At 36.2% G+C, this 22,921-nt stretch overlaps 1 protein-coding gene across 1 annotated transcript in view; it reads left to right on the top strand.

Annotated features, from left to right (window-relative positions):
- LOC121412153 (telomerase protein component 1-like) overlaps nucleotides 1-22,921 on the top strand; it is an 82,510-nt gene that overhangs the window by 48,055 nt on the left and 11,534 nt on the right. Inside the window, 8 exon segments of the mRNA XM_041605059.1 lie at nucleotides 781-900; nucleotides 1,880-1,974; nucleotides 2,743-2,824; nucleotides 3,576-3,709; nucleotides 4,664-4,835; nucleotides 5,467-5,556; nucleotides 5,825-5,956; nucleotides 5,958-5,996. Of these exon segments, the coding sequence (XP_041460993.1) occupies nucleotides 781-900; nucleotides 1,880-1,974; nucleotides 2,743-2,824; nucleotides 3,576-3,709; nucleotides 4,664-4,835; nucleotides 5,467-5,556; nucleotides 5,825-5,956; nucleotides 5,958-5,996 (864 nt within the window).

Here is a 22,921-nt window from a genome sequence, read left to right on the forward strand (position 1 = left end):
TTCTGACATCGATTTGACAAAAGATTTCTGACATGACCCAACTCGAGTATCTTCAGAACATGCTCTCCAGAGCAAATTTCATGATACTTGCCTCTTATTACCACAGCTTTTCTTTCTTGGAGCATTGTTGTACTTAGCATGTATTTATGTGTTGTATACTGACGCTTCATGTAGGTCATTTTTCTTTAACACCTTCTGGTCTTATGGAAAGGACAGGAAATGCATCAATTTTTCATGATTTTTTTTAATCTGATATAGATTTAATGGTCATATATCATCAAATCACATGTATCAGCATCATATCATTACAGTAACATTCATTGCATGAATGTGTTTTAGTTGCAAAGTGTGAATGCTTTTTTTTGGGGGGGGTAGGGATAAAATTACACCCATTATGTTTTCTTAAGACCACCGCACACCTCTCAACTTGTCTATGACCCAATTTTAGAACAAATAGCATTTTGCTTTTTAAAAACATGAATGAATTGAATCTTTTAAGAAAACTAAGATTGAAATTTTGGATACTTGCAAGCCTTTATTTTGGAATAAAGGCTAGATATGTTTCATATCATGGTCGGTCTTACGATTTTTATGACGTTAAGTGTTCCATGTGTCAATATTTGCATCAAATATTACATTTCATTCTAAGATTGGACCGCAGACCAATCGTAAGGTTTGCTGTGGCCTCTACATGTACATGTATATGTAAAGTGTTCTGTGTTTGTTCAGTATTTTCTGTACAATATTATTCAACCTAATGTTTCCCTCTTGACCTTGCAGAGTAATGAATTGACCACGCTGATTGGTCACTCAGACCGGGTGTTGAGTGTTGCTATGGCAACCAGCGGTCAGGTGGTCACTACCTCCATGGACTGCACAGTCAAGATTTGGAAGCCCCAGGTATGTTATTCCTCAAAGCCATTTTTTTGAACAAATACATGTATTTCAAGACAATCGTCAGTTACTTACTAAATGTATTCTCTGTTGATGTATTATTCAAACATTTGTGATTAGGTGGGTATTTCATTAAGCTGTTTTTTAGTTCTGAAAGAATTTAAATGCTGGTACGAGAATAACTGAATTGAATTGAGAAAGCTTAGTGTTATTTTGTGTTCAATTTTAGTTAATTACATGCTTAGAAATCATATTGAGCAGCAAAATTTCTTTTTTAATTGTTGATCCACGTTGTCAGTTGATTTCGCGTGAAATCAAACAAAAAATAATCATATTCCAATGATAAATTTAGGAAGATGGCCGGGAAAACCTATATTGTTTATTATTAACCGAATCAGACCTCTGAGCAGGGCAACTTTGATACATTGTTGCCTGCTTAGACCGGATCAAATGGCCGGTCAATAAATTTCCAATTGTTTATCCATGGGCCCAATTTATTGCCCGCTCAGGAACGTCAATGAGAAAATGCGTGGAAATGTAGCGGGCAATAAGGCAGAGTTAACATCCGGTATTCTACGTGTTTTGATACGCGTCCTTAAACCATGCAGTGGTAATACGTCACAATGTTTAACAAGTTGAGACACCGCCGGATACTGCGTCCCCAGTCCAGGGACGCGTCATTTCAACTACATCACAATGTTAAAATTCAGTGGCCCAGTCTGCTCTACATAACAAAATAGATTCCCATTCTTAAAATCTGAAATATCTCAATTTTAAAGATTTTTGCTTTAGATGTCTTATTTGGTTAATAATAGCAATATTGACTGGCCTGGGGGCGAAAGGACATATATTGCCCTCACTAAATTGATGTCACCCTCATCTGCAACTCGGGCAATATATGTTGTATCACCCCGAGGCCAGTCAATATTGCTTTATTGTTTTTATTTATTCTTATTATAAATCACCTTCTTTTCTTTTCGAACAGCTTTCTCCCGACCTCGTCCACGTAGGAGCCCACGATGCCGAGGTATCAGCCGTTGCCATGTCAACCAAGACTAACTTTGCCGTCACTGCAAGCAGGTCAGTGCCCTGTTTCATAAAGCATTGTGATCCATCACAAATTTTTTCAGCCAATCACATGTCATCATTTCACAAGCTTATAGAATTTCATGTTTTAACTTTTATTTATAATTTTTTTGTATAGCATGGTTTGGAAAATATTGCAAATCGATGGCTTTGAAAACCATTATTCAGTGAAATAGTCTGTAACTAGTGTAACTTCATATTTTTATGGAGATTATGCCTTTACATGCTTCTGTTTTGAAGTACGTCCTTACCTTTCCCCGTAATCCCTCCATCCCTTGAATGCTGTGTATTATTACTAATAGTATTATTTTGATTATATAATTTTTGTTATCAAGACAATAACTTCACTGTAGAATCAAATGATGTTCAATCCACTCATTCGTAAGTGTTGTGTGTCACAGTTGCTCTGAATAGCGTGGTCTCATAAAAGTGTATACAAATTACAAGGAGTGACTGAGTGGTCATTTTGTCCATTTAAATAACTTGTCCGTAGGAAAACTCGGGAACCATGAGAAGGATCAACTGCAAACTATTCTCATAAGTGCATATTGGAATGACAATGATTTGGGGTGCAGGTGATTTAACTATACTTGGATTTCTTCCCAAATCCATTATCATTTATCATTTAAAATAAAATTCTAAAAAAAATGTATTTACATCTCATAATTCTCCAGTGCTGTTTACAATAAATTGTGGCAGCTCTTGCTTCTGTCCCTCATTTATATATTTATCTAACATCAACTTTTTTGTTTGTGACATCAGGAATGGCAGTGCTTGTCTATGGAAGGTGAATGGGTCTAACAAGGGAGAAGGCCAATCAATGACACTCCTTCATTCATGGATGGTAAGTAAAACAAAATATTATCCTTTCATTTACCATCTTACTGTTGTTGTTTTATCCAAAAATTACATATCTTCCAGCTGTTCCAATGAAATAGGAATATTTTTATTTTTGGTACATGTAAAGGTAAATTGCCATTTTAATCTTTTTTTTTTTTTGCTATTCTGTGTGATTTTTATGTAGCATTGAATGGGAAATTCACGAATGTTCATAATTCTGGAAAGTTTTTAGTAATTTGTTTCCATTTCTTGGCATTCAGGATTTGCAGGTATGAGTTGATCAGAGTTACCTTAACAGGCATGATATTCTCCTGATTGTTAATCGGATATCTGATTTTTTTTCTTTTTTCCTGTTCATAGTCAATGACCACAATGTTTTTGTGATTTCATTTTGTAATAAACGATCATGTTTTGAAAAACAAACAATTTGTTGGGGTTGAATTATTTTCGGTCGATGTATAGCTGTGAGAGATACAGTCATATGTTTTATGAAGGGACATTAACATGAGCGGGTGAGAAGCTGGTACCATGGTTTGTGTAGAAATGCATTGTGTGTGTGCGCTCAGGGGTGTGTTGGATTTTATTTTGGCCGAATTGTAACAATGAAGGTACGCCTCTAGGCCTCGTAGTATATATTGTCGCTTGTATTGGTACTGAATTGATTGGAATAAAATAGTTTGAATTTTCATTGAAGCACAGTCCATTATGACATGGGTTTAACTCATTCCATATTCCTCACCCTCTGTCCAAACCAGGCTGCGGAGTGCGCCATCAATGCAGTTTGCTTCATTGGAAAGCATATGACCCTCGCCTTGGGTAAGGATGATGGCATCATCACACTTTGGAAGATACAAGAACTCAAGGACAAACCCGGATCATACACAACCTTGTAAGTAATCCATGGTCTCGGAAACAAGCCAACTTCTAGGTTCTATCTATGGTGACATGACATTTGCTCCTGGCATAATTTCATCTTATACCCCTTTCATAAACCCAATTTTGCGGCTAATAGCAGCATAATTTGGTCGTAAAATTGGAGGAGGACCAGAGTTATCCGCATTATTTTGATGCTGCTATTATCCGCATAATAGCAGCATCGGGACAAGATTTTGAGTTTATGAATGCATTTCCAAATAATGCGGATAATTGCCATGGTGCAGTCACAAGGTCACCCTTTTCCAACACAACCGCATCGGAGGGGGCGTGTCCAGTTGTCATGACGATTATCCGCCCTTTTCAGGACGGGCGCTCGTAAAAATTATGCGGCTTATTTTCGGAGTTTGTGAACGCAATTTTTATTGAATTATCCGCATTACTCTTAGGCGGCTAATTGGAGGATGGGTTTATGAAAGGGGTATTAGATGTAGGGTTAGGGTTGTAATAGGGTTTTATGTAAGGTGTCTGGGTAGGGTTAAGTGTTAAACCCAGAGTGAAAGTTTGTTCCTTTAGTGTGTGTAATTTAGAGCAGAGCAATTGTTACGGACCACAACATCTATTTATGAACAGATATACGTGTATTTGTACTTGTATTTATAACCCACGTGGCTGATTACAATCAGTTACTAGTACTGGATTTATTACCACAATTATTACTGGATTTGAATTTATATTTATGTTATGCTCATACATTTGTATATGATATAATTTCAATTCAGGTGAGTTTTTCAATGACCACTGTGTGTCATGGGGACCTTCCTGATTTTTTTTTTTTTTTGGGGGGGGGGAGTTCACACATGACAAATGGTTTATTATTTTGTTGACTGTTTCTGCTTCATTTGAGCATTGATGTATTTTTAGAAGGAATGACAGCCCAAACTTATCTTTTTTTTTTTTTTTTGCTCAGGCAAGGGAACAATCGTTTCTTGAATGTGTACTCCTTCACCTCCATGTCGAGCCCGGTGACCTGTCTCAGGTACGATGATGCTCAAGACATCCTGTACGTCGGCACGTGGAGCTCGGTTATTACCCTAAGGGGTTTCACCTCCAATAAGATCAAACAGAATGCAAAGGGGTAAGTAATGCAAGGATGAAAGAATATCGGTGATGATGGTTGTGGTGGTAGTGGTGATGATGATATTGATAATGATGATTGCGATGGGTGATGATGATGATGGTGATGATGATGATGATGATGATGATGGTGGTGGTGGGGGTGGTGGTGGTGGTGTTGATGATGGTGGTGATGATGATTGCCTTGGTGATGATGATGATGGAGGTTGTGGTGGTGGTGTTGATGGTGGTGATGATAGTGGTGTTGATGATGATTGCCTTGTTGATGATGATGATGATGATTGATGATGATGACAAGGATGATGATGATTGAAATGGTGATGATGATGGTGATGATGATGATGATGTTGGTGGTGTTGATGGTGATAATGATGACAATGAAGATGATGACGAGGATGACGATGATGATGATAATGATGATGATGATGATGTTGATGTTTATGATGATGATGATGATGACGATGACGATGATGATGATGGTGATGTTGATGATGGCGGTGGTGATGATGATGATTGCCTTGGTGATGATGATGACAATGATGATGACCATGAACAATATGATAATGCATGCCCCAAGAAAATTACCATCAGGCTAAATTAATGATGATTATCTTGTAATTTTCGTTGTCATTCTAGTGTACCTGCTGGGTATTGGAAATGACCTTGGTCAAGGATAAAGGTGTCGGAGCATCTCTTACTGATGGCAAGGTGGTGTGTGGCAAGGAGGTAGGTTTTGTTTCATGCGCCCGTATTCTTAAGTCAGGTTTAACTTAGATCTGCTCTAACTCTGCTAAACTTATCGGAAGCGAAGATATTGTGTACATTGTGTACTTCGAGTAAAAGAAAAGTGTATGTTTCATAAGACAATCCTTCTAATTTGCATGATAATGATTTTCATTTTCTTCTTTTTCCTCTGATTTTTAATTATATTATTATATTTTACTAATTTCATATGAACCTTATCAATACCATTATTCTTTTCTTTTTATCACAGAAAACTATTGGACGCTTGATATATGTGAGCTGTTCAGTCCCAGTCTCCTGGTGTCACTCCTTGATCGTTTTCTCTCCTCAAATAAGCAACCCTAGAGGATTCCTGGTTGGAGATTCTGATGGTCATGTGATGGCATGTTAGTGACAACAGGATGATCAATGTGATCAAACAGGTAAGAAGTTTAAAGTGATTGATTAACATTGGTTTGACTTTTAAAAAATCTGAGCTAGAAGGTCACACTTGTCACCTGTGTCTGTGATATGTTACAAAGTGAAGCCCTGTAAAAATTGCATTCGAAAATCATTATTTAGTGCTTCAAAAATTGAAATATTAAAGTGACTGGAAACACCATCTTAATTTCATCCCATACACTTATGTGTACTATTAGGCGTCTATAAGACGCCTATTTACAAAATCGGGGTTTGCTTGTAGTTTTAGCTTTTCATTCTCAATAATGGTTGTTTTCAGGGTTTATTAGTTCTAATACATGCACTTGTACACATGTTTCATCTTGGATTGAGAATTTTTTAAATCGGCTGCTCACAAAGTTAAACAATACCTTTAAGATTTTAAGGAGATTTGCTTAAGTTTTAGGTGATCCTCATTATTATGATTTAAAGCGATATTATATTGTTATTAATACAATGCTTAGGAGGGTGAAAATTATATCGAATGGGATGATGTTCCCTTTGATGGTATGGGGCTGAATTTTTTTAAGCTTGTACATTATGCTTAATTGCTATTTGTATATTTGCAACCATCTTGATAGTAAAGTTTATGAATATGGGCCTGGGCTCAGGCCACTTCAATGAAATCATGTGGATTTGTTTTGTTATTCTTTAATTCTGATTCTTCAAAACTTCCTGTTGAAATACTCATTCCAATTTTTGAAAATACTCCTTCATATTTTTCAGTTAATTGTAATTGCAGTTTTTTAATATTCATGAATATTTTACATGTATTCTATTGTGTGAGTGGAGAAAAAAACAAACCAACAAATTAACTAGTAATAAATTTCCCTATATCATGCTAGGAATGTGCTCTGATGTTATCTGTTGCTTCATTACACACTAATCATGTTTATTGCATGTGCATTGTGTAGAGTCTAATTTTCTGACCAATTTTCCCTTTTCCTTCCCAATAATCATATGGAGGTGATAAATATAAATCTGTTATTTCTTAATAATCAGATATTGATCATTTCGTATATAAGTGACTTTGTTAAGAGTAGTTTATACAGAAACTTATCAGTAAATTATCTCATTTGAGAGATAAATCGAAGGATGTAATATCTTATACTTGGACTTGAATAAAACAAAGTGTTTTTTGTTTGTTTACGGTTGTTGTTTTTTGCTGTTTGTTTTTATTGTTTTTTATCTATATTTTTAGGATGAGCATTAAAAAATCAGCTTTTTTCAAGTTTATGATGGGAGATTACCATTTGTTGATTTGTTCATTTTAAATATTTAGTATAGTAGATTTCACGGTACACCATGTATCAAGAAAGAAACAAGGTGTACCTTGAAACCTACTACACTTTTCTTCTTCGCCTTAAAAATCTTCAGAAGTTACATATATTTTCTCTTAGTCATCTGCAGTCTGTTTCATTAAGCTTGTTATAATAGCAAATTTATAAAAACAGTTAAAAGCTACTGAAACCCTCCAATCTGATTGGCTGATGGGAAATTTGTTAGAGAAATTATGCATTTGTCATTATACCAAGTCTTTATGAAACTGGGCCCTGATAATGGATGATTGAACTGTAAGTACTTGTGATGACCTAATAGATATCATATTATCGTTGTATTTCTAGATCCTGTTGTACAAAGATTATGATTGATCCAATTAATCGTAACTCTATGGAAATCCATCAGTGTCATAATTTTTTTCTACGAAAAATTTGCACAATGTCCTTTTTATGCAAAGAGAAGCGCAGTGAATTTTCAAGAAAACAATGAATATTTCTTTCAAGAATGCAATGTAAAACACAACATGTGATGAGGGGGGGGCACTTAGTATGAATGTATGATATGTACATATATGTGAGACCTCCATTATCAGCTTGAATTTCCATTCCAGAGCATCACCAATTGAGAGAGCCATAGAAATTCCAATTCCCCCCCCGTTCCAGAGACCTCAAATGTATGATTTCTTGGTTCCAGTGTGCACCTATCATGAACTACTCAGCCGGTCAGAATGACGAGCTTGATCAGGGCAGAGCCATAGCGCCGCTAGTCTGATATGAATTTAGCAAGATGCACACTCGTTTTCTCACAGCATGCTACCATGCTACACCTACAATCTAATGAGTTCAGGAGACTCCCTTTTTTGATGTGGTCAGGTCCTGAGCATTGCATTTTTAGTAATCTTTGATCCAAGAGGAGTTACAAAGACCCCTGTTTTAAGACCCAGATTTAGTTCCAGAGCCCCTGACTTTGGCACGCAACATAGGTATCATGTCATATTTTGAGTACCCCCCCCCCTTACACCTTTCATGTACTATTTTTTTCCTTCCTTTATTGTCTCACCTACCAGAGGTGAAGGCGAGACTTAGGGATCCAAATGTCGTCCGTCAAAAAACTATAATGACACATAACTCCATAACCATAAGTCGCTTTTCAACCAAACTTGGATGTTAGATGGACTTGGCTGACCTGCATGTTATGCTCCAGTCGGAGGTCGTATGGTAAGGTGAAAGGTCATTTTCAGGTCAACATTAAAGTTTACCTGCATGGCTCTTATGACAAGTGTTATTCCATCCCAGTCATTTCACAATGAAGTTTCGATACAATTCTATTGCATGGCCCTCGCAAATCACGATATTTCTGGTTATTTTCATAAGTGGGCGAGACACAAAATTGCTTTTGCCTTGTATACTACATGACCTGTATTGGAGATATATTCATATTTATTTACAATGTTTCTTGATACACAATAATTTTTTAATATAAATCCAGAATAATATATCTGTCATAATGCTTAATATATTACTTTATGCATTGTACTACATGTACTTTGATGTATGGGAATTATTGGAAGTCGCCCAAAGGAACGAGACTTAAATAACCAAGTTCAGACCTGTTTCTAATTTCTAACAAATGCTGCAGTAACATTTTGAAATCAGACAAAGTGAATTCACCTTTTATCCTGGAAGATATATTAATGTGATGATTGCTGATCACAACTTGTACAGATGATGAATCAACCATTATCAACAATTCTCTGCATTCAAACTATAGCGTTTATGTGCATGTTCCTGTACCTCAAACTTCTGCTGAAACTTTGACCCCGTTCTCACTACCTTCCCAAAAGCTAGTTTAGTGGAAACTAGTTTAACATGTTGTAAGAACGGTCGAAGCGATCTTGGAAGCGATCTTCCAAACCTGTTCAGAAAACCACCTCATGATTTACATGTAGTTTTCAAGATCACTTTAACTCGTTAAAGTGGTTTTAGCAAGCGTGAGGACAAAACCGTTCTTTGGGAAGCGAAGGTGGAGAATACTTACGCTGCAGTTTAAAATTGTGCGCGAAACGTATTACCCCACTGAGAGCGTTTCCATAGCAACAAGATTGCTGTACGTGTAGTGATTTTGAAAACCACTATCCTGTGATCAAGTGGGAACGCTAGCAAACCGATATTCCAAACTTTTTTCCTGGATTGGTTTCCAGTAAACTAGTTTTAGAAAGCGTAATGAGAACGGTGTCTCTGTCTTTGGGGATAACAATAAATTTAGCTCAACAAATCAAAGTGAATGACACAAAGGGATTGGAAATTAGGGCCTAACCTTTATTGTAGCAGCTGCGCAAGTCACAAGACCAAACACAAATTAATCCCTAACCCCTCATAACCCGCACGGATCCAACACGGCTCTGTCATCTCTCAAAGATCGTGGTGTAATGAAAGCAAATTTCCTGGATATTTAACCAATCAGCCGTTCAGATCTAGTACCGCGTTTCAGAGAGAGGAAATTAGGCTACATTACATGTTCAAGAGGGGGGGCTTTAGAGATAAAGGGGGTGATAATCCCTAAGAAAAACTCATATGGGGTGCTGCCACCCCCCCCCTTCCCTTTCCCTTTCATAAGTATGAACATGGATTTTTTTTCTTAGCTCAATGGTATGAATGAATACTTTGATACACAGTTTAAATTAAATGGAAAACATATAGTGTACACAATATTTAATGATATGCATGTTTACTGTACAGGTGTCCCCCCCCCCCTCTCCATTCTCTTGAAGGGGAATGATGAATCACCTACAGTATGTTTTTATCATTTCAAAACAAGATTGTGACACTAAATTTGATCATCTGGTTTACTGAAAATATTGTAAAACTCTGAATTCGATAGAGATGCAGTACAGATACTATATTGGTTATATTTTGTGACTGAGTCTATAAAGAATACCAAACTGACGTATGTTTTAATTAACTTGACAAAAATATAAAATATTATCCTGAAATTACTTTTCCCATATTTTACACCTTTTAATATTTAAATGTACAATGGCACGTTTTTTTTTTAATTCAATACATAAATTTCCTTGAGACATTTACCCAAGCCCACTTGTTTATAACATGAGTGTTGGTATTTCTTTAATAATATTTTTTTTTTGGGGGGAGTGTTTCATGAAGTATTTTGTCAATGATTTTCACAGACACATTTGCTCTGAGCCAATCAGATGCAAGGATTTCAGTAGCTTATAACAGTAGTCAGTGAAAATCAAGGATTATTTGTTTCATGAAAGCTTTCATACTTTAATGGCAAAATAAAGAATGTCAGAAATGTCTAATATTCAGTTGCAAAATATAAAAAATCGTAAATCATAAAGAATGAAAGGAGCTGAAAAGGATGGGTGCTGCATTTATGATAATAATAGTTCTTGTATAGCGCATAATACATTATGAATAATGTCTCTATGCGCTGACAAAGGACTTGGATATTATTACCCTGGCTTTAGCTAGGCTACCTACATGTAGGCACTCCAGCATTCAAGAAATTTCTTCCTACCGGGTACCCATTCACCTCACCTGGGTTGGGTGCAGCACAATGTGGATAACTTTCTTGCTGAAGGAAATTATGCCATGGCTGGGATTCGAACCCACGACCCTCTGTTTCAAAGTCAGAAGACTAATCCTCATGGCCACAATGCTCCACACTTAATTGTGTAAAGTGATGATGTACATTTAGCTAACATCCTTTATGCATTAAGAAGGTGATATCGGATATCAAAATATGGGAAAAGTTAATTATTAGAGGACAGAGATGGGGAAACACAGCGGTATCGGAAGCATGTTTATGGGCTCATGTGACGGAAACAGGAAAACTAAGGATTAGGTGAAAATCTGTTTGGATGGGTGTCAAATTCCTCAGTTTATTCACAGGAAATTATTGTTTGATGATAGCTGTGGAATTATGGGTAGAATGAAAATATGACCTAACTCTCTGATTACTCATTTGTTGTTTCCTCTTGAATATTCAATTTGATTTTTTTTCTTCTTGTTTTCTTCTTTAGATTGCTCCTGTTTATATTTATAAAGATTGTCATCTTAATCTTTACCTTTTCTATTAATTTTTGCTAATTTCCATTGATTTTTTTAAAATGTCATTCACTAGAAATGTGAATTCATTGTCAGTTTATTTTTCAAGACTCTATCCCCAGTTCTGAAGTTATAGGAATGCACATTTGTGTTCTGATATGAAGGGAAATAGTGTTTTGTGTGAGTTCCTGTTTTTAGCCATATCATTTTTATTTCATTATTATGTTTGTAATTATCTTTATAGACCCTTACATAAACAGCTTCTTCTTTATGGTGTGATCCTCCCAACAAGTTGTAAATAATTGAACGAAAAATATTTTAAAATTGTTGTGAAAATTGGAAAGATATTTGGAGGTATAGGCCTCCGAGGCTCTCGTGTTTTACAAGTTTGCTTAAACTTAGTTATGATTTTGTGTATTTGGTGAATTTCAGTAAGATATCAAGTTCAGCATATTTTTTTTAGTTTCAACTTCAATATACACGCTTTTATCAAAGCCAACTGGTCTGCCCATCATATTCACCATGATAAGTGTTCTGACATATAAGGAGGAACCCATCGTATCATTTGACCTTTAGCGACTTCTTTTCAAGTTCAGGACCCTTATACTTCTCACTCCATTGCAAGTATGAAAAAAAATGTAACCTGTGTTTCCTCCCACTCCCGATGGATGCCGTCATCAAATTTTGGTCATTTGGTTTAGGGGATGTCGTTGGCCTAATCAACCGGTAGCCGCTGTAGACCCCCCACCTGCTACTTCCAGTTTATTTCTCTAGGTCTGTCTCCACCAGCCCAAATTTTCAAATAATCGCGCTATTTCTGGTCCCGTCTTACAAAGAGTTACGATTGATCCGATCAATCTCAAGTTTATGGAAATCCAATAATATCATAATATTTTCTTTAGAAAATTTGCTCTATGTCCTTTGAAAATATTTTGAACAAACATGTATTTTAGATGTTGATGTTGTTGGCTTTCTATTGTTGCGATTGCAACTGTCTGTAAGACGGGACCCTGATCCATTAAATTATCCCAATTTGAACAATCTCCAGATTATTTGTAATGGAGATGCAATCAGCACGAATTGCTCTTCTTTCGTTGGGGTTTCTTGAATCTCGAGATTAATTGTAAAGAAGGCCGATCGGGCTTAAAATCTTGACTTTGAGCAAACTCCGGCTGGTGCAGCACTGCCTACTGATGTAATTAGAGAGAAAGGTGAAAACCTGTATCTTGCTTTGGTAAATACCTCAAAATGTGGCTGTCACTATTTTCAATACATTACTAGATTATATGAATGTGTATGCCCTAAAACAGCTGTAATATGGAGGATATGAAATGAAAATGTGTTTTCCGCGATAAATTTTGCGCTATTACCTGAAAATGTATTTTGATTGGATGCCCAATCAAGATAAAATATCTGCATTGTTTTTGTATTTGATATAAAAACCTGCATGGATTCTAAAACATGGACTGGGCTCAAATTATATATAGCATCTGACGAGAATGATATGAATTCTGAATGAAATTATTTCAGATTAAAGAGAGGTGTCACATTACACACGTCAAACAATATCATCAAGATACCTTCAAAGGAATATGCGGGCAACTCCTACAAGATCGGAAAAGTAATGAGTGATAAATCCTTTGCATTATTTCATAGACGTCTAGCTGACAACACCTATCAATCATTATCTTACTTTCAGTGATTAAGTTTATCAGTGAAAAAATGGAACAATTCAAAGGCTTGCTTTATAACTTTCACTTGTTGCGAGGTGTGACCGGTCCTTTGTACAGCGTCAAGTTGGTAGGGTACATACTTCTGTGAAGTGTAGATAAGGATCCTGGTGGGGAGGGAGATGTCACCTGAAGAGATCCTCATATGTGACCTGTCCTTCAGATTTGAGAGATTTCATTCAAAATTGATAGCTTACGTGAAATTATCAAGAAGAGAATTTTCTTTTGGTAATTTGACAAGCATTGATGTAGTCTCTAGAAAAGTGTCATACTTGCAGATTGTAGAGCTACAAACTTGTGTCTTGAGGTTAAGACTATAAATAGGTATATGTATACTCCAAGCTTGTTTCTTATACCGTTTTCATACTGAAGGCGAAGTGGAGTTACTCCGGAATAACTCCGGATTGAGTTTATACGCTTGTACTGCGGACCGACTTTAAACCCCCTTTCATATTGGCAAGCACCGCAGCGGTGTATCCGCAGTCGTTGCCATGGTTTCCAAGCGAGTTTGCGCCATACGTGTGGCGAGGCGAGATCACAGCGATAAGCGCATACCACATTTCCGGTGCGGAGTAACTCCGTTTGTAACCCTCTTCTCGAAGTGAGTTGAATACTCCGCTTTGAATCTGGATCGAACTGATCTCAGAATTTTCATATTGCCCTCCAAAGTGGAGTAACTCCTGGACTCCGGACTAACTCCACTTCGGTTCTCACTATGAAAGGGGTATTAGTCTGGAAGGACAGACTCACTTAAAAAAACATTATACCTTGTCAAAAGTGGAGACAAGGAGGCCGTTCTCATTATGCTTTCTAAAACTAGTTTACTGGAAACCTGTTCAAGAAACCAGTTTGGAAGATCGCTTTGCTAGCGTTCCCACTTGATCACACCAAAGTGGTTTTCAAAATCACTTCACGTAAAGCGATCTTGCTGCTATGGAAATGCTCTCAGTGTGGTGACACGTTTCGCACGAAATTTGATACTGCAGCATTGTCATTTTACACCTGTCGTGGGGAGTAGCGTGCTCAAAATGTGCGAAGATCGCTTCCCGAAAAATGGTGATGTCCCAACTTACGCTAAAACCACTTTAACTGCTTGAAAACTACATTGTGAGGTGGTTTTCTGAACCGGTTTGGAAGATCGCTTCCAAGACCACTTCGATCGTTCTCACTAAACCGTTTCCACTATACTAGTTTCCAGTAAACTAGTTTTAGAAAAGTAGTGAAAACGGTGTCTAGTTGATTCCAACCCTTTGTTTGTTTGAGAGCATCCTCAACACACACAGTGAAACTAGTCTCCTATTGCAGACTCTGAATTATGTACTATGCAAGAAACATGGGTATGTGCCTTTAGACTACTACTTGTTGACAGTGGAGATGACAAAATTGCAACTAAGAATGGATGCAGCTGAGTGAGAAAAGGAAACATGTTGCGATGTATGCTCTGTAGCTCGTTTGAGTGGTGACGGTTCCAAGGTCTGGGCTTGCCCGATGGTTACCCCAAGATAAGATGTGATCCACTATCGTGCTGTGATCCATTCCCTGGCACAAATTTGCCAAATTAAAGAGATGTTTTTAGTATTAAAAAGTATGTTGGGGTGTTTATCTACATGTACATGTATGTTATGTTACTTGAAAGCTAGACATGATGGCCCAAATTCACAAAGGTGGTTTTGAAAACCAACGGTTGAGTCCATGGTTTATGCAGACTTCCTATATAAATTACGCTTATTTTACCGCGTGGTTATCCACGCTATTTATTCATTAGTCCACTGTTTGGAATTAATGAGTCCACTCTTCAAACATTAGATTCATGAATAAAATAGCGTATCTAACCATGGTAACAGGCGTCAATTTGGCACTCTGTGACAAAAGCACGCACCAGCATTGGACTTTTTTCATACACGTGTCGGATGCACGCTAAATTAAGTGTAATTTATGTAGGAAATCTGTGCAAACTATGGATTCATCGGTGGGTTTTCAAAACCACCTTTGTGAATTCAGGCCTATCTGTCAGTCTGTTTAAAAAAATGATAAGAGCTCAATCTTTGTTTGAATATTTTTGTATTCTTGAAGATTTTACATAAGTGATGTTTGCTTAGATGCTATGTAGTTGAAGTAATGCCTATATTCAGAAGTGGATAGGCCTATTCATGAGAATTTAATTGCCATGATAGATTGAGGTTGGCAAAGTCATGTTATGATATTTGTTTATTGAAGGTCAAGTCCACCCCAGAAAAATTATGATTTTAATAAATAGAGAAAAATTCAACAAGCATAACACTGAAAATCAGATGTAAAATAAGAAAGTTATGACATTTAAAATTTTCACAAACACTTATATGCACATCTCAGTGACATACAAAGATAGGCAATGATGTTCATCACTCACTATTTCTTTTGTTTCTTATTGTTTGAATTATACAATATTTCATTTTATACAGATTTGAAAATAAGGACCAACTTGACTGAACCATATAGTATTAAAACAATGCTAATTCCACATGTTCAGGGAGGAATTAATCTTTGTTTCACTTGACATTGAGGAGAAAATTAAAATATTTCATATTTCATATAATGAAATACAAAAGAAATAGTGAGTGGATGATGTCATCTGTCTCCTCATTTGCATACTGACCAGGATGTGCATATAACTGTTTTGTGAAATTAAGCAAAAATTAAAAACGTCATAACATTCTTATTTTACATCCGATTTTGATGAAATTTTCAGTGTTATGCTTATTGGATTTTTATCTTTCTATTCAAATCAACTAATGGTTTGGGTGGACTTGTCCTTTAAAAGGGACCAAAATTATGTTTGCTCATTATGTATGCATTCTAATTTACATCATTTGCATCTATAATGTTCATAAAGAGTTTGTACATGTAAGTCTTTATTTGGAAAATAGCATTAAAAACGGACATATTGATCAGCTTTTCAACATGCATTTATCAGAATGATATAATTAGCATGAATGATCAGAAAGCTAGAATGAAAAAAAATGTATTATAGAACCAAAAAGGACGATGGATGCCAAGTGATGAGCTATATATGTAGGCCTACTGACAAAAGTACAAAATTACAAAAAAATGCAAAATACTAAAAAAAAACATTGGTCATTGTATTGGCATTTAGATGAAAGAACAAGAATATCTCATAATCCCCCAAGTCCTTGGGATTTTATTAATTTTATATACGTATCAACAGTAGGGGGAATGATCTCTTGGATGAAAGTTTTAAAAAACGATAAGCTTAGGCAGGATCATACAGGATGGCATTTATATGGTTTAAGAACTTATTGCCAGAGTTTTAATCCTTTTGTTAATGAGCTATTTGATAATCCAGAATATATGATTACTAATTACTTTCACTTTATGGAAAGAAACCAGTGTTCTTTTGCTGATTTCTTTTTTAATTACAAATTCCCCCTAGATGCACACAGAGACGCATTAAAAAGAATACTGAAATAATATTGTAATGAATATGATAGAATTTATTAGAAATAGATACATTTATATATTAAATGAAACATTGAATTTATCAAATAGATAGGATAGATAGATAGATTGTTTGATAGATAAATGTATTGACTGAAAGATGCAAAGATGAAGACAGTTTATATAGATGTGGTCAAGATTGTTCCCTCCTGCAGATCATAAAGGGCAGAAACTTGTCTCTTAATTTTGCAATGTGTGGTACACATACCCCACTCAGAGATCAAGTACAGTTTTGTTTGTCAATCCAACCGTATCACAGGTTCTGATATCACCAAAGGATTAACTCTCTAGGAATCAAAGTAGTCAATTTGTTATCATTTACATCTTGAGATATTCAGTGTATAACTATGACACATTATATCATAAAGATGACATCAAAAATGTTTGCTTCTCATATTTTCCAAGACAGATTTAAAACCATTTTCGTCTCGCCTGCATGGCAGAAGCGAGACAAAGGCGCCGCTTTTTCAACAGAGGCGTCCTCTACAATGAAATCTTAACCAACATTAAGTTGTTGAAATGTCATCATAACTTTAAAAGTTTATGGATCTATTTCATGAAAATTGGACGTAAGTATGATCAGATGACTAGGGTTCTTCTGAACAGTGGTTTAGGTGTATTTCTTTGTCTCTAGTGGTTTTAAACCTGTATTGATGTCTGTGCATTTGATCATATTCCTTTCAGCTCACCAAGGTTTTAATTTCTTGAATGAAATCATAGTATTATGTTTTTGGTAGTTATTAATAGCTGTAACCTATCTAATCCCCAACGCAGTAGCAGGATTGTGTTCCCGGGATGACGCAAGGGTGCGTAAAGCCTCCGGGATGAAACATGAGACTTGCATTTAATCCAGCTAAGATTTCCTTTGATCTTAAACAATGAGAATTAAGCGTTTTGATAATTCCCAACCCCAAAACCCTGATTCTACCAAATTCAGAGATTTTTTAGTTCATACTTGAAAGACTTGTGTTGCTGAAGGATATCATAGGTTTGGTGATTACTATAATTAGACAAGCCCAACTCCTGTATGCAGACAGAAAATATCTCAATTGTGTAATACATCCCATTTTTGCAATTGACGGTAGGACAGTAATATAGTAACGATTTGCGCTATAAAATTCTTTTATTATAGAATTCAGTTTTCCTGATTTGTTTGGAAATCAAATCCTAGATTCGATTCGAGTCCTAAATATTAAAACTGTTTAGATTTTTTTTTACCATCGATTTGGCTTTTCAGGGACCATGATTAACCATTAGAAAATCTACATTTACATCTGTTCTTGCCTCCTATCAATCAAGAGTTGTTCACAGCATTAATGTGTATTGAAATGTCCCTGGGTTACACTTGGTGGTGATAAACCATGTCTATATTTCTGTCAGATGGGAAGAAAAGAAAAGACAGAATTCATCTACTGGTTAAGCTTGGTTGAAATGTGAAGAATGATAGTTGGAGGATGAAGAAATAGTGATGGTGTTTTCACCTTGAAATGAAGTTGATGAGAATAATTTACTAAGAGGGGAAGCGTGGAGTCTTTCTACTGATTGATGTCATCATGTTGCACATGTGTATTCTGACATCCTAACATTTAGGTTAAGGGTATAGTGACTGCATGGTATCTAGGAAAAGACCCAATTCACATTAATAGTCTCTTGGATAAACAGTCCCATTTGTCTGTTTTGGGACTGGTACCTGCCTTGGTATGCCTTTAGAAAGTAAGGTTAATAGGGAAACAAAATTGTCCTGCATGATATACTAGTCTGCTATGCAGACTCTGAATGGCTCGTGAGGTGGGATCTGCTACTGGTTTGCGAAGCAAACCAGTCTGAAAGGGCAAGCGAAGCGAGCTTTGCAGACTCGTTGAATCAGCTGAGGTACACACACTGCAGATGTGGGTCTACATTTGTAGACTAATGATATACCTGTATCTGTACAGAGTAATTAATGCAACACCCATATGCCCAAGTCACACCAACGAAGCCGACTCTAAACCGGCCAATGGTATGCTGTTGGAAAATATCGCTTTAGTTTTGGTATTATGCATGATACAGGTAAACTTACTCCCTTGTTAACCACCTTGGTACGCCTGTAGAGTGGAACGTTTCACAGGGAAACAAAAATGTCCTGTGTGAAATATCTGTATCTGTAAAGAGTAATTAATGCAACACCCATATGCTTCAGTCACAACAACGAAACTGACTTTAAACCGACCAATGGTATGCCGTTGGAAAATATCATTTAAGTTTTGGTAGGTGTGAAGTAGGTTTCGCCAGTGTACCTGTGACGATATCTGTAAGTATCAATGGTACCCGGGCTAAACAGGATGGTGAAATTAGAACACGTGCATGCTGAAAAAATGCCACTGATTGATCTGCAAAAAGTCTCTGCATTACTAATTGCTTTTATATTTATCCATTCCACATCTTCCAGAGGAAGACGTCCTCGACCTTCTGTTGTTCTGTCGGCTGGCGAAGGTTTCTGGTAATGATCCCAAGGAAACAACTTGATCCATTACCTTTAACTCGGGATCTATGATGCTCGCTTACTCAGACCCTCAATGGCTTCCCCCGCGACAAATTGCTTAAGACGTTCGGAATTATTTCATTTACGAATGTCCAGACATTGGATTTGCGTGTAGCTGTCCATCTCATGCTTATTTTGGTTGTGCACTCATTCCGGAGATTGGAGTATGAGAAACGGGTCTGATCTCGATGGCTCTTGTTAACAGTTGTAATTGCTTCGGTATGAGATGTCCTCTTTTGATTTTCCTGGTCAGACATGGCAGCAGAAACAATCTATACAATGTGGAAGGAAGTAACCATATTGAAACATCCTTCCTAATTACATTGATCTTCAAATGACTAATTTTGATAGCACAAATGGAATGTTTGTATTCATTTTTGACATTATTATTAGCGTAAATGTACTTCAAGACATATCCTTAGATCATGTATATACTCTGTAAATTAGGGCTGAAAATTGAAATTCAATGGATGTGAACTACACGAAGATGCTTGGAAAATTGTGGTTGAAAATCAGAATGAAATGGAATTTAAAAATGTAAATTTGATAGTTTATTTCCAGTTCGTCCAATTGCCAACTCATCTACTACCATTTGGTCTATCATCAGTTCGTCTACTCACCACACTGTCTATTTTCATTTAGTCTAATACCATTCCGTCTAATAACTAGTTGGTCCAATAGCCATTTAGTCCATATTCCATTTGGTCTAATTAAACTAAAGTGTTAACTGTGAAACTGAATGAAAAGAAGATGGGTATTAGACCAAGCTGGAGATATTTATATCTCAATAAATAGTAAAATTCACAAAGCAAAAATTTTTTATCAAAATCGGATATCAAATAACAAAGTTATTGAATTCTAAAGATTTGCATTATTCCAGTGAAACAGTTCGAGGCAAATCTTCATGAATATTCATTAGGTGGGCTGATGATGTCATATCCCCACTTGTTCTTTTGTATTTTATTATATCATATATGAAATTAGGTTTTTTCAAAATTTTCTACCAAGAACTAAAATCATTGGATTGACAACTGGTTAAGTGCTTTAGTTATTTATTGCTGCAACTTATTTCATCATAATGGAGACACAACATTTACACGTGTATGAAAAAAATGAAACAATTATGATTTCATGTAATAACATAAGAAAAAGGAAAGTGGGAATATGACATCATCAGCACACCTAATGAATACTCATGACGATGTGCATATAACTGTTTTCACAAAATATTGATAAACTTAAAAATGCAATAACTTCTTTTTTTTATATCCGATTTTGATGAAATTTTCTGTATTGTGCTCTGTGAATTTTACTCTTTTTTTTAGATATGAATATTTTCAGCCCGGACCATCCCTTTAAACGAAATGTTGATTGACAGAATGGCATTAGACTAAATGAAGGTAGACCATGTGTGTGAGTGGACGAGTTGGCAGTGGACGAATTGGAAATTTACCAATTTGAGTGCTAGTAGTTCAAGACTTCCCTGTGAGCTACACATAGATGCTTTGTAAATTGGGGCTACCCCATCAATTTTCCATGATCCAATCATAATTAGAATAGGAAATAAATCTAATTACAATTACTTTCAAATATATATATATACATGTGCATATATCATTGTTAATACCCCTGCTAAATAAAGTTTTAATGGGGATTATAGGATTTGGGCGGGTCATCGTTTGGTTGGTCAGTCGATTGCAAATCTTTTGGTTTTATCTTCTTCCTCACTTTTTGCCCAATGCTCCGTGACTTGGGCAATACATGTTGGCCTTGGAATGAAGAAGTGCAAGACACATTTTAAAAGAATTATTTCTTTATAAGTTTGTTTTATCCTGGACATTCCCAGTCCAGTCAATTTGTCCTCTTTGACACTGTTTTTACTGGTGGGAGGATCCCCCTGGCCCCCTACTTCTGTCTCTTGTTTATAATTGGGAGGATATGAGATCACGTGTTTGATCCCAAGCCCTCGTTACCTGCCCCCAAACAGTTGCTGGCTACTGTCACAGCCAGTGATGCAGTCAAGCAACCACATCAAGAATGGTTGTCCTAGAGTAGAAAGATATCCTATGTTCACAGAAGTAACACATCCTATTCTCTAAGGAAAAATCTACAGTAATGCTTTCAGCATCCATTATTGCTTAGGATTTTTACCACTGCCATTTCCTCTCTCCCGAGTCTCCTCAGCTGCTCTTATTTTCTTTTTTTACATCTGAATATATTTTGAAAATGCTATAGGGAATCTCCATTTACTCTTACCCATTTCTCTGTTTTCTTCGATAACATACATTTCTCGGGGGTGCACAGAATTGCCTTTGAAAAGTTAAGAATTACCATTGACCTTCATTACTATAAACAAGTGGAATTCAAGTACAGTGCTTGTCCTCGTCCTTTCATCATTCCAGGTACTCTCACAATACCACATGTATTATAAATTTCCTTCCATCGTTTCCCTTTCAATCCGTCTGTCTGTATGTCTACATCTTCCTCTCCTCCCCCCCCCCCCTCTCTCACTGTCTATTTCTGTCTGTCTTCTTTTCCAAGTAATTCTGTCCACCGCTCTGTCATCTTTATCTTCTCAGTCTTTCTTACAGGGACATTAAACCTTAGTTCTTGCTTTTAAATTTCTTTTGTATCTTGTGTAAAATCTTTTGAACTTGAGAAGTACAGTGTACATAAAAATAAAACTTTTCAACAAAAATCTTGTTGATGATAATTAATTCGGTATGAACACCGAAGGCAATTGGAAAAGATTGTTTTCAATATTGCAAGTTTCTATGAAGGTGCATCAAATTGCTCTCATACATGTAGTATATATTATAAAGCACATTTTGTTGGACGAAATATGTCTTTTTGTACATGATTCTAATTCTTGGCTTGTTCCTCAAAACTATATGTAAAACCCATCATCCAGGCTTCTGCTATTCTCCAGAGTTTCATTTTTTGTCACATTTTGTTGCTTGGGTACTTCCTCAATATTTCATGTCAGTTTGTTTTCTTTGCTTGGCTTTCCTCTTCCTGGCGTCGGTTGAAGTAGGTCGGATGTCGCACTTGATGTTGAAACATCAAAAGTTGTGAAATATGATCGGAGGACACGATGCGGAGCAAATCAGTAATTGAACTGCCAAGATCTTAATTAGCATCTTGCTTAGAGCTCTCATAAGCTTGCAGGTCGAGATTTTGATTATCAGTGATTCTCGTTTACGATGGACTAATACTCCTTTTAACTCTATTTCTACTTTCTTTGAACATATCCCTCCAGCTGCGTGCACCGCCAAGTGAAGACAGATGCGTGATAAATTCCTCATTCTTATCTTCAGAGTTTTCAACAACTGTAGATATAGGCCATAAAGCATTTATTACAAACAATTTGCTCTAGTTAACTTGTTCTGTGTATCACTCTCTTAAAAAATACATTTTATCCTCAAATTTTCTGTTGATATCTCAAATTTTGAAATTGGGTCACAATCCCCCCTCACCGCCCCCCCAAAAAAAAAAATCTCAAATCTTCTGATTGGATCATATCTACCGGTATTAAAATATTTGCAGATGATTAGGGTTAGTTTGGCAAAAGGATGTGTTTTGTGTTGTGTTTTTTATAAGATGACATCAGTTTATAGAAAGAATACACATTTCCATATCATTGACATTCCTTTCAGAATTTGAGTATTTCTGAAGAAATCTTGCAACATTAGAGGTCATAAGTATTTGGGGAAATTAAAAAAAAGCATAGAAAAAAGTCGGGGCTTTTCAGTGAATTCACTAATACCTTGGTCACATTTGTTCTACGGCGGCCGTACGGCTAGTCGAAAACA

This window comes from Lytechinus variegatus, chromosome 3, assembly GCF_018143015.1.
Source record: "Lytechinus variegatus isolate NC3 chromosome 3, Lvar_3.0, whole genome shotgun sequence".
Taxonomy (NCBI): domain Eukaryota; kingdom Metazoa; phylum Echinodermata; class Echinoidea; order Temnopleuroida; family Toxopneustidae; genus Lytechinus; species Lytechinus variegatus.